General features: G+C 37.1%; 1 protein-coding gene across 1 annotated transcript; it reads right to left on the bottom strand.

Moving 5' to 3' along the window:
- Window positions 1–9,131: 9,131 nt before the first annotated feature.
- LOC133314720 (receptor-like protein EIX2) lies at window positions 9,132–11,741 on the bottom strand. Its single transcript, XM_061516231.1, has one exon. It carries the CDS (start codon window positions 11,739–11,741, stop codon window positions 9,132–9,134), a length of 2,610 nt encoding a protein of 869 aa, XP_061372215.1.
- Window positions 11,742–12,258: the final 517 nt, after the last annotated feature.

Below are 12,258 nucleotides of genomic sequence, written 5' to 3'. Positions count from 1 at the left end.
GGTCAGGCATGGAGGATCAGGGCCAAGGTTCTGGACAGGGGAAGAATGAGGAAGTCACTAAGGAGGGAGTTGAGAAAAGCCAGGAAATAGATGGGTTTGGGAACTGGATGACAGTCCAGAAAAAGAACAATAAAAGAACAGCTCAACAGCTAAAGCCAAAGGAACTCGTGACTGACAAAGAGAAACCGGTTTCAGAAGGTAAAGGTCATAGTCCTGTTCCTGTTTTGTCTGGGTCAAGATTTGATCTGTTAGGGGAAGGTAATGGAGATGGAGATCCTCCTCATGAGGTTGGGAGGGCAGAGGGTGTGATTAGTGAGAAGCTTTCTGGTGATGTAAGTAAACAGAAAAAAGTCCAAGGAGAAAGAAGGAAAAAAATTAATAACTTGGAGAGTTTGGATGCAAGTCAGAGGCATCTAGTTGAACCTAAGGGTTCAGGGAAACAGATTTCGAGTTTGAACTCAGGGTTCAATAGAAAGTCAGTCCAGAAATTTAAGAATAGGGCAGCTATTCTGGTGGACAGGGGATTTTTGAGGAGTAACAGTAAGGGAGAGTCTTCTCTTGGGGCTAACTTGGGTCCGGTTGGAGGTGATACTATCAAAACTGGAATTGGGAGTGGTCATAGTACTAGCTCAGAGCTCAAAGAGAACCCCCCTGATGGAGATGAGGGATCAAAGGGACTTTGTGAAGAGGGAAGAGTAGTGATGGCTCTGGATGACATTACCAATGCTGATGGGCAACTGTCAAGATCCTTTATTGGGATCTAGCTGGAGGTTAGTGTTCTATACATGCTTTATTATTTTCATGTCTGTGTGTACATGGAACTGTAGGGGGGCAGGAAAGAAAGGATTTTCTGCCCTGATCAAGGACATTGTGTTCCAAAATAAGATTCAGATTTTGGTGTTGATAGAGACTAGGATTAGTGGAAATAAGGCTGCTAAAGTGGTCAGAAATTTGGGCTTTGATAGTTTTTTCCTTAGAGAGGTTGTGGGGTTTTCTGGTGGGATATGGATCCTATGGAATAAAAGCCTAGCTAGTGTTAATATTTTAGAGGAGGACCATCAATTTGTTCACACCAATATTCGATGGTTAACTTCAGGGAATGAGGAATTGTTCACCTTCATATATGGCAGTCCTAGAAGGCTTGAGAGGAGGTGCCTTTGGGATAGCTTGAGGAGAATTGCTGAGAGTTGTGGTGGGAAGTGGGCTGCGATGGGAGACTTCAATGCTTATCTTCTGGAGAGGGAGAAGTTTGGGGGTTCTGGTGTGTGCTGGGATACCATGCTGGAGTTTGATAATTGCCTGAGTGAGTGTGGTCTCTCTGATTTGGGGTTTTCTGGCCCTAACTTCACTTGGAGGAGAGGGAATCTACAAGAAAGACTTGATAGATTGGTGGTGAATGAAGAATGGCAGTTGGGGTTTCCTAACAGAACCATTGGACACCTTCATTTTAATGGATCAGATCATAGGCCTTTAATTCTTAAGGACAACAGTTTGAGTGGAAATACTGGTGGACCCAAACCTTTTCGGTTCTTAGCTGCCTGGTTAACCAACTCAAGCTTCAAGGATGTGGTAGGGAGTTGCTGGAATAATGAGGCTGATTGGTTGCTTGCAAAGGACAAGTTTCATAGTGAGGCTTCAAACTGGCACCACAGTAGATTCAAGGAGGATCAAAATAAGAAATACCAGATTCAAAGGAGGATCAGAGGAGTGGATATTCAATTGAGCAGGGGTCCAGATGAGGCTATGGACAGGTTGCATAGGTCTTTGTGGAAAGAGCTAAATACTATTTACATCCAAGAAGAACTTACTTGGTTCCAAAGGTCTAGATGTAATTGGCTAGCCTTTGGAGATAGAAATTCCAAGTTCTTTCATGCTGCCACTGTTGCTAGAAATAGGAGGAATAAGGTTTTAGCTCTTAAGAAGGAGGATGATGTTTGGGTGGAGGATCCTGAGGAAGTGAAGGCTATGGCTATTGATTTTTTCAGAAGTCTATATGTGGAGGAGGATAATATAAACACTTATCTTAGTGGCAATTTTTTCCCTGTGATTGACAATGTGAGTTGGAGAAACATTGGTACAAGTCCGAATGTGGATGAGATCAAGAATACCATTAGGAAGATGCACCCTTATAAAGCTCCAGGGGCTGATGGGCTCCATGTTGTGTTCTTCCTGTCCCAATGGGATAGGGTGGGAAATTCGGTGGTCAAGCTCATTAAGGATATCTTTAGGAACCCGAATTTGGTGGCTGACATTAACCAAACTCTAATTTGCCTAATCCTTAAGGTGGAGAATCCAGAAAGGATTAGCCAGTTTAGACCAATTAGCTTATGCAATGTGGTGTACAAAATTATCACAAAGATGATTGCCTTGAGACTGAGAAATCATATGGGGACCTTGATTATGCCGAACCAATGTAGTTTTGTGAAGGGAAGACATGCTTCAGACAATATTATAATTTGCCAGGAAATTTTCCACTCTATGAGATCAAAGAAAGGCAAGAAGGGTTGGATTGCTATCAAAGTGGATTTGGAGAAAGCATATAACATGGTTAGTTGGAAATTCTTGGAGGAAACTCTGATCTTGGCTGGTTTGGCTGAGGGGTTGGTTCAACTCATTATGGCTTGTGTTACATCTTCCACTATGGATATCTTGTGGAATGGGGAGAAGACAGAAGAATTCAGACCTCTAAGGGGCATTAGACAAGGAGACCCTTTGTCTCCTTATCTATTTGTGCTCTGCATGGAAAGGCTGGGACATCTCATTAATGCTGCTGTTGACCAGAAAAGCTGGAAACCTGTGAGATTGGGAAAAAAAGGACCTCCAATATCCCACTTATTTTTTGCAGATGACTTACTGTTATTTGCTGAAGCTGGAAGTGATCAGGCAATTTTGATAAATTCAATTCTGAAACAGTTTTGTGAGGCTGCTGGGCAAAGGGTGAGCATCAGCAAGACAAGATGTTTCTTTTCCAGGAATGTGAATCATACAAGACGTAGTGAATTAAGCCAGATTTTGAACTTTGGTATTGCTGCTGATTTAGGTAAGTACCTGGGTATACCTATTTTGCACACCAGAGTTAATAAAAACACCTTCGGGTATATTCTGGATAAGACTAATAGTAGATTGAATGCTTGGAAGGAAAAATCTTTATCCATGGCTGGTAGAGTGGTCCTGACTAAAGCTGTGCTTGCGGCTCTCCCTAGCTACTCAATGCAAACTTCCCTAATTTTTGTTGGGTTTTGTGATGCTATTGAGAAGAAGATGAGAGGTTTTGTGTGAGGATCAAGTGGGGACAAAAGGAAAATGCACGCTGCTCCATGGAATGTATTATGCAGAGCGAAGGAGGATGGGGGCTTAGGCATCAGGAATTTAAGGAGGACAAACAAAGCCTATTTGATGAAAGTAGGACATGGTTTATTATCTCAGAGGAACAAGCTATGGGTTCAAGTGGTGAGGAACAAGTATAAGGTTGGGGAGGGCCTTATCCCTGATATACCCAGGAAAGCTGGTAGCTCGAATATGTGGTTAGGAATTTCCAAAGTTTGGCCTATGGTGGTTGATGGTTCAAGAATCCGGATTGGAGATGGCACTGGTACATATTTTTGGAAGGATAAATGGCTATCAATTGGCCCCCTGGTGGATTATGCTGTTCAAGAGATTCCTCTAAACTTCCTTGAGGGTGAGGTAGCTTCTATGGTAGATTCCAAGGGTGACTGGAAGTGGGAGGAGCTCAGGAATATTCTGTCTCAGGAAGCCTTAAGTGTTCTTGCTGGTATATGCCCCCTAGTCTGGATGCAGAAGCTGATAGGGTGATCTGGGAAGATTCCTGGGATGGAAACTGCAGTATTAAATCTGCATTTAAGCAGTTGGGGGATGGAGAGATAAATCATGATCAGGGTAAGTGGAAAACAGTGTGGGAGTGGGATGGCCCTCCTAGAGTCAAGACTTTCCTTTGGATGTTGATGGGAGAGAACTTACTCACGAATCTAAGGAGAGTCCAGAGGCATTTGGAGGTCTCATCAACTTGCCCCAGATGCAGCATGGAGCCTGAGTCCTGTCTACATGTTGTAAGGGAGTGTTACTGGTCTAAAAAGGTATGGATGAATTTGGTGAAACCTGAGTTGTGGCATGAATTTTGTACCTTACCTTTTCTTGATTGGCTTGTTATTAATCTTGGGATAGAAAGATTGTATGGTGGGAGGGAGTAATGGAAATATTCTTTTTGGACTGGTTTGTTGGTTTCTTTGGAAAGAAAGAAACAGGTTAGTATTTGACAATATAATGCCAAGGGAGGGAGATACAGAAAGAGTGGCATCTTCATATCTCATGAATTTTGTTGAAGCTCGTGAGCTGTATTGTAAATCTGGATTGCAAAATAGCATGAGGAGGGAAATTCAAGTTCAGTGGCTGCCTCCCCCTGTAGGATGGGTAAAAGTGAACTCAGATGGGTCAGCAAACAGAAGCTGTATGAACTGTGGCTGTGGTGGAGTATTGAGGGATGATTCTGGTAAGTGGTTGAAAGGCTATGTGCGCAATCTGGGAAGTCGTAGCTCGGTCATGGCTGAGATGTGGGGAGTCTTGGTGGGAATGCAATCAGCCTGGGAGCTTGGGTTTAGGAAAATTGTTGTTGAAAGTGATTCTCAGGTTGCTCTTAGTATGATAAAGGATGGTGTTGCTGAGGGGCACAATCTTAGGGGGCTGTTTAATAAGATTGACGCTTTGAAGAATTATGATTGGCAAGTAGAATTCTCTCACACTTTCAGAGAAGGAAACAGGGTGGCAGATTGGTTAGCAAACTTTGCTACCACTAAAGGGTGGGAGACAATGCTCTTAGACTCGCCTCCGGAGGAATGTGTTAGCTTATTATGTGATGACTTTAGGGGAATGGCCTGGTCTCGTGTGACTAGAGGGCTGTAGTTGGTTTTTAATTTCCTTTGTATTCAAAAAAAAAGTCTTCGTCTGAAATTATTCGCTAATTTTCTTTTTATCAAGTATTCACTAATTGTTAAATTTTAACAATTATGTAAAAAAATTAACTTCTATTAATGTAATAATACATATTTAAATAAATGAAAAGTTTCAAAAAATCCTGTAAGTTTTCTCAAAATCACTTACCCTTTCCCAAAAATTTTAATTATTTATCCCCTACCTTTATTTTCCAACCAAAACTAAAGTTAACTGTATCAATGCATAACATGTATCAATGCATGAATCAATGCATGAGCATACAATTACTATCATAATTACATATCACATCTCATAAACCATATCTTCTCAATGGAGTATGGTGGAACACTCAATGGGATCAACCCCAAGGTCCAAAGGTTTACCTTGCTCTTGAGCTTTCCTCAATTGCACACAACCCCAAGGGTTGGTCACTCCACTTGGTCCTTTTGCCTCAATCCTATTAACACAAGGAATACAATCAAACAATGCTAACAATGCAAGGAAATCCATAGTTCCAAGCCTAGATTTCTCCAAACATCAAAGCATACTAAAATAACACTATAAACTCATTTCTACCGATTAAATGTCATTCCTAGCATTTTTCACAACATACTCTAAGCCTCATTCTTCCTTGAACATAGTTAATTTACTCAACATTTCATAAAAACCCTAAAACACTATTCATTAAACCCTAACCATGAAATTTTCCAAGAAAACAAGGTTCAAGGGTTAAAATCTTACCACCAATGGTCACACAACCAAGGATTGATGGCTCCTCAAGCTCCAATGGAGGTTGAAGCTCCCAAAACCCCAAACTCTCACAAAGGGGCGGAACTTTGAGAGGAAAAATCTCACAACACAACACTCCCCACTAAGAACCAAGCTTGGATTATGAAAGAGGGGAAAATTTAGAGTGGTTTAGGCTTTTGAATCACCCAAAACGGTTAAGGTTTCCTCCCTCCTCTCTCTCTTCTTCTCTCTCATTTTCTCCTCCTTCTCCTTATTCTTCTTTCTGGTGCCTCTGTTTCTCGACGGGGAATTGGGGAAAATGGGGCTCCTTTTTGCTTTCTAAGTCACTTACTTAGTTAAGTGGCTTATGTGGGTATTGGTTCATCTATCTATTCAACTCCATTAATTACCAAACTTTACCCAAAAGTCTGGAATATTATTCTAGGAATATTTATAATTTTATTTTTATATTTCGGGCACTTTTGCCTGTACCCATTTATACCCCTTAATTTTCACTGAGTACATTTTTTAACTCCAAGTGACTCAGATTCATTTAATTAAGCATTATACTTAATTTTACTCACTAAAACATGCTTAATTATTTAATTAAAATTAATCAATTAAATGCTTAAGTTTGGGGTATTATAACTTACCCTTTCCCAAAATTTTTAATTATTTATCCCCTACCTTTATTTTCCAACCAAAACTAAAGTTAACTGAGTTAATGTTTTTAAAAAATATCAAAATTACTCTTAAAAAAAAAAAAAGCAGAGAAGAAACTAATGTTATGGGTGTTTGTATAGAAGATTTCCAAGCTACACATGTGAAAGTGTTAGAAATTGTTTTCACTCAAAAAATTTCATTCCATAAACTATTATGTAGTAGATAATATATAAAAAAAAAATAATTTAACAAGAGTAATCTCGAAAAAATCCAACCTGGAAATAACCATTGATTCACTACACACTCACAAAGAAAAACACCCAAAATCCAAAATAAGCGTTGACCACGAAAAAGAACACGAAATTAATTTAGTTCACCATAAAGGATGGGTTATATTATGCGAGAGTTTGGAGGAAAGAAGGCAAAAGAGTCATCAAAAACATAAATACAAAGGACAGAATATCACAGAACCACTAGCTTCAGACAAAGAGAGACACGCATCCAGATCTACGAAATCCAACACAACAACGCTTACAAATTTTTCTCCTTCTCCTATTTCAGATTGTGTAGTGTTGTGCTTTGCTTCTCTCTCTTCCTCTACAATGATAAAAAAGAAGGCTACGACACATCAGATGAAGACAAGGCGATGCAAGTCGCAGCCACGAGACATCAAGGGTTCCTCTACTTTTTTATTTTATTTTAAGGGTAGTTAAGGTATTTTTTTAAAAAAATTTACTCTGTGAATTTTATTTTGGATGAAAAATTAAATTAGAGGGTAAGTGATAAAGAAACTTTAAGTAAGGGTGTAAATTATTCAAAATTTTAGGGAGGGGGTAAATGATTCAAAATTTTAGGAAGGGGGTAAATGATTCTAGAGGAAACTTGTAGGGAGATTTTGAAGTTTTCCCTTAAATAAAACATACAAAATTAATATTTTGTCGTAAACACTTTTTAAGAATATTTATAATGAAACAACTAAGTAGTACTAGAGGTATTTATCAACCAATCCAAATCGATTCAAACTGCGGTGATAAATACCGTGAATACCCCTAAATAGTACGTGTGTTTCTTGTTGACATGCATAAGGCATTTTCTTTAGACACTAGATAAGAAATTTTTAAAATATTAAAATTTAATTTTGTAATCTGTCATTCTTTCCTGCTTTAATATAATTTTTTTACTTAAACGCTTAAAATAAAAGGATAAAAAAAGTCAATGAGAATTTTTTTGTTTTGGGTCAATGTTAACCCTACGGACTTAGTTTCTTGCACAATATATATATATATATATATATATATATAGAGGTAGGATCCTTTGACATCGGTGTCAAATTTGAAATTTGACACCTCATATGAAAGCCGTTAGATCAAAAAATATCAATATATATATATATATATATATATATATATATATATATATCTTGCCACTAACCAAGTAGCTATTGGCTTAATGTTTTTTTTATATATATAGTACAGAAAGAAACAATTCCTATTTATTTTTGTGTACAGCAACACTTATCAGTGAACGTAAATTATTATAAGAAACATAATTGTGCATATTTAAGAAATACAGACAGGAACCATATATACAAGTTACGAGTAATTAATAATCTATATGCTTCAGTGGAACCAATCTGTAATCTCTTGGTAGTTAAGTACTGAGTTGAAAGCTCGAAGTGCCTTGTTCAAGGATACACACCACCAAAAGAACCTGTAAGTTAAGTAAATTAAATAACACTTTCAGAGGTAAATAATTAATAAATTTGTTTGTTTTTAACTTTAAATATTATGCCACCAATACATGGAAAGTGTTTTTGCATGCAGAATTATTTTTCCAACGACTTCTCTTGTGAGAAAAATGTCCGATGTGTTTGATTTATGTAATTTTTTATTAATAATTATAAAAGATCACTTTATTAATATATACTTTATTTTTTATTTTTAAAGTTTGAATGGAATATAATGCAATTTTGTTTACCAAAAAAAAAAAATACAATTTTATAAAAATATATGACATTTTTATAATATTAATAAAAATAAAATAAAAACATTTTTTTTCACGAAACAAACATACTCTCAAGTCTCAATGGTTCTTCAGTCTTTGTGATGGCACTTTGATTTCTTCTCACTAAACTTAAAGTTTGTCCAAAATATGACTACTATAGCCTATAGGGTTTGATAACTTCAATGGCCTTAATTAAAGGTAAATTGCAATGGGTAAGCTTGCATGTAACATGCAGTTAATTTGGCAGGCTACGAGATAAGAAGAATGTGCATAACATTCCCTTGGATGCAAACTGTGTGGGATAAAACAGAACGGTTACGATCTTGTGTCTAACTTTTTTATTTATTTATACTCTACCTACGTATCTCTAACACCGTTAGATCAGAATTTCAAGATGAGAGAAATGGTAAAAATTAGTTAAAATTCTGATCTAACGGTATTGAAAATGAGTAGGTATGAAAAAAGTATGCATAATATTCTATCTCAAAACAGAATTAATTTATCGGAAAGTACCCACTTACCTATATGGCATAGATTATAATTAAGATGATATAGAATGAAAAATTTAAGTGTATGATCGGTTATAATTGTTCTAATATGGTAATGATAGATAAATAACTATATAATATAAAATGTAGAAATCATTAACCAGAATAGAATATGTTATTTATTACAATTATCTTTAAAAGAAAACAGATTAGAAGGAAACAGAAAATTATATAATGTTATATAAATCAATTGAAGTCTCGATCAAAAGGTTCTACTTACCACAGTAGTAGCTTGTTAGATCAACGAAAGGAGTTCATCTTGACGGCCACCATAACATAAAGCCGGTCTCTCATGTCATAAAGAAAGTTGAAGTAAGCATGTCTCCATTTCCTATTCAAGAAAATGGGACTACAAATGCCCAAAAAGCCCATGACAAATCCAGATTCTATGCCAATATAGAACCATGATAAAAAATCAGATTCACCCTCATCTTCATCCGTAGGCTTTGTTTCTCTGTATTTAGTGTCTGGAGAGCATTTTTTAGTAAGCGGAGATCCACAAAGATTAGGATTGCCAATATAGCTGAGTGCACTAAACCCCTGAAGTTGTGTCCCTGATGGTATTTTGCCTATGAAATTGTTAAATGACAGGTTCAAGTAACTGAGAAAAGACAAATTGGACATCGTCTGAGGAATTTCACCCCATAGTTGGTTTGTTGAAAAATCAAGGGACTCCAAGTTATACATGTTGCCAATCTCATTTGGTATGCTTCCCATTAACTTATTGTGGGACAAGTTCAAGGAGTGCAATCCAATGAGGCTAAACATTTGTGGAGGTATTGTTCCAGACAGATCATTATTTGAAAGATCAATTAAGGTCATAAAGTGCAGGTTTTTCCAATATTCTGATCCTTGACCTTTTGTAACTAGCTCAAGACTGTCTCTGAAGGAGTAATGGATATCAGAAAAATTAAAGTAAAAAGCAAGCTTACTCCGAGAAGCATTGTTGGAAATTAAGGCTGTGATATTATGCAGACAGTTAGGTATGTGTCCTGAGATTCTGTTATCTGCAAAATCCAAAATGATGAGGGAAGTCATTTGGCATATCTGTGGTGGAATATTACCACTGAATTGATTGGACCTTAATTGGAGAGCCATTGCACTCTGCGGTATCCAGTTTGGTATATTTCCTGAAAAGTTGTTTTCACGAACATTAAAGATCAATAGAGAGTGGCAATTTTGCAGCGAGGGAGGTATCTCTCCGTACAAGTTGTTCTCATGCAGATGCAGTGAGGTGAGATTAGGTAACAACCCCATTGATGGGGGTATCTTGCCTGTCAGGTTATTGCTTCCCAGGTTAATATGAACCAAAGATTTCCAATTCTGCCAGCAATTTGTTAGCCCTCCAGAGAGATGATTATCAGATATGTCCAAGTATACCAAATTGCTTTTCCCATTTAGCAGCATCTTATGATCACACAAGAGAGGAGAAATGGATCCTGATAATGAGTTACTCCGCATAACCACAACGACCACATTTGATGATAATCGAGGCAAACTACCTTTCAAATCATTTGATAACAGAGTTATGTATGTAGAGTTCAACAACACTTTTGACAGGTCCCCATCTATTGAATTCCTTTCTAAATCGAGGAAGGTCATTCTTGATACAAAATTCCAAAACTCACCTTTAGCCTCAAATGATGAGTCCACAATAGTTAGAGACTGAATAGATCTCTGGGTATATAACCACACAGGGAGTTTAGAACCCGCAAATCCAAAAATTAATTGTTGAAGTTGAAAAGGTGGAATCCAGTGGGAATCAAAATCAAAGATTATTGGTGGTGAGATAGACAAATACTCTAACTTTGACAGTTTGGCAAAATTTCTCTCGGACACGACCCCTGTCAAATGATTTGAGCGAACACCTAAGACAACTAAGGATGATAGGTTTCCCAAATTTATGGGAATAGATCCAGAAAACTTGTTTTTATGAAGATCAAGATATTGTAGATGTTCAAATTGGCCTAACCAATCTGGAATTGGTCCATTGAAATGATTTTTTTCTAGGCCCAAGGATTCCAAGTGTCGCAGATTTAGCAATGCCTTTGGTAGTTGGCCTCTTAAAACACTTGAACCAAGGCAAATTTCAGAGATACCACTAAGATTGAATAACCATTTGGGCAACTCTGAGTCAAATTCATTGCTGTGAAGATTAAGAACTTCAAGTGCAGTAAAATTAGCATACTGAAGAGACGGACTCAAGTTTTTCAATTGACAACTTCTCAAGTACAGCTCCGAAAGTAATGGAAGCATTGTAGTCACTGACTGAAGCCAGTTAGTTTCCTTGTGAAGATTAATGCGACTAAGATCGATCATTTTCAAGGATGAAATGCGGGAAAGCCAATGAAGATTATCAATGGCAAGAGCCTCATTAGATGATAAATCAAGATATTCAAGAACCGAAGAGTTTGCACAGTACTCTACAGATAGGTTATGACAATTTTGACTATCAAATTGGATATTTAAGAAGTCATTATTATGCAAATTCAAGTACTGTAGAGATTGAAACTGCAGCAAAGAAAGGTGGATAGAACCTGTGAGGCAGTGTGATTTATCCACTTTGTCAATGTAAGTTGGAAGAGTTGTAGAACATGGGAGACTGAGTTCAGTGACTCTGCTTGTGATGTTGTCACACTTCACTCCTATCCAATCACAACAGTCTTTTTCAATGGACCATGAAAAGAGCTTGTCTGATGGATCTTTTACTCCTTGTTTGAAGTTCAAGAGACCTTCCTTGTCTTTCTCGTTGCACCGAATCTTAGAGCTGCATATGCATGTTTTCAACATGATCATTGCACAAAGCAACCATGCAAAAATGATTGCATATTGAGACAGAGATGTTTTCATGATCGCGTGAGAAATTATGAACGGGCTAGCTAGGGAGCAACATGAATTGTGACGTGTGGGAGAAGTTTGGGTCTCTTAAATATTGTTCCGAATCTTGTGCATGGAAAAAATAAGGTCGGGAAGGGTCACATTTCCTTAGACACTTGACCCCATCCATGACACTAATTTGCTAAAAGCTTTAAGGAGATCATTAAAAAAAACAAAAAGGTGAGGACTCTTCTGAAAAATAACGACCCTTGTAGAAAAATTGTTCTATAAAACTAAATAAAAAGGCAACTAAACTATACACGCAATATATAAAACCAAACGTAATTTCTTTATATGAAAAAAAAACGAAAAAAGAAAGTGAGCTTCTTTAAAAACTTCTTAGAATTTTAGACAATACTTTTAGTTTTAATTTTAAAGCATCTTCTAATCAATATTTTTTTTGAACCGAATGGGCTCTTAAACACAATTTTTTCTCGCAGTAATCAAAATAATTATTTAGTTTTACATACGGATTATATTACAAATTCTT

This window comes from Gastrolobium bilobum, unplaced genomic scaffold (genome assembly GCF_033153095.1).
Source record: "Gastrolobium bilobum isolate Gb01-03AN ecotype WA unplaced genomic scaffold, APGP_CSIRO_Gbil_v1 utg116777, whole genome shotgun sequence".
NCBI classification, from domain to species: Eukaryota; Viridiplantae; Streptophyta; class Magnoliopsida; order Fabales; family Fabaceae; genus Gastrolobium; species Gastrolobium bilobum.
Note: the sequence above shows the minus strand (reverse complement) of the source record. Positions and strands in the feature narration are given on the sequence as shown.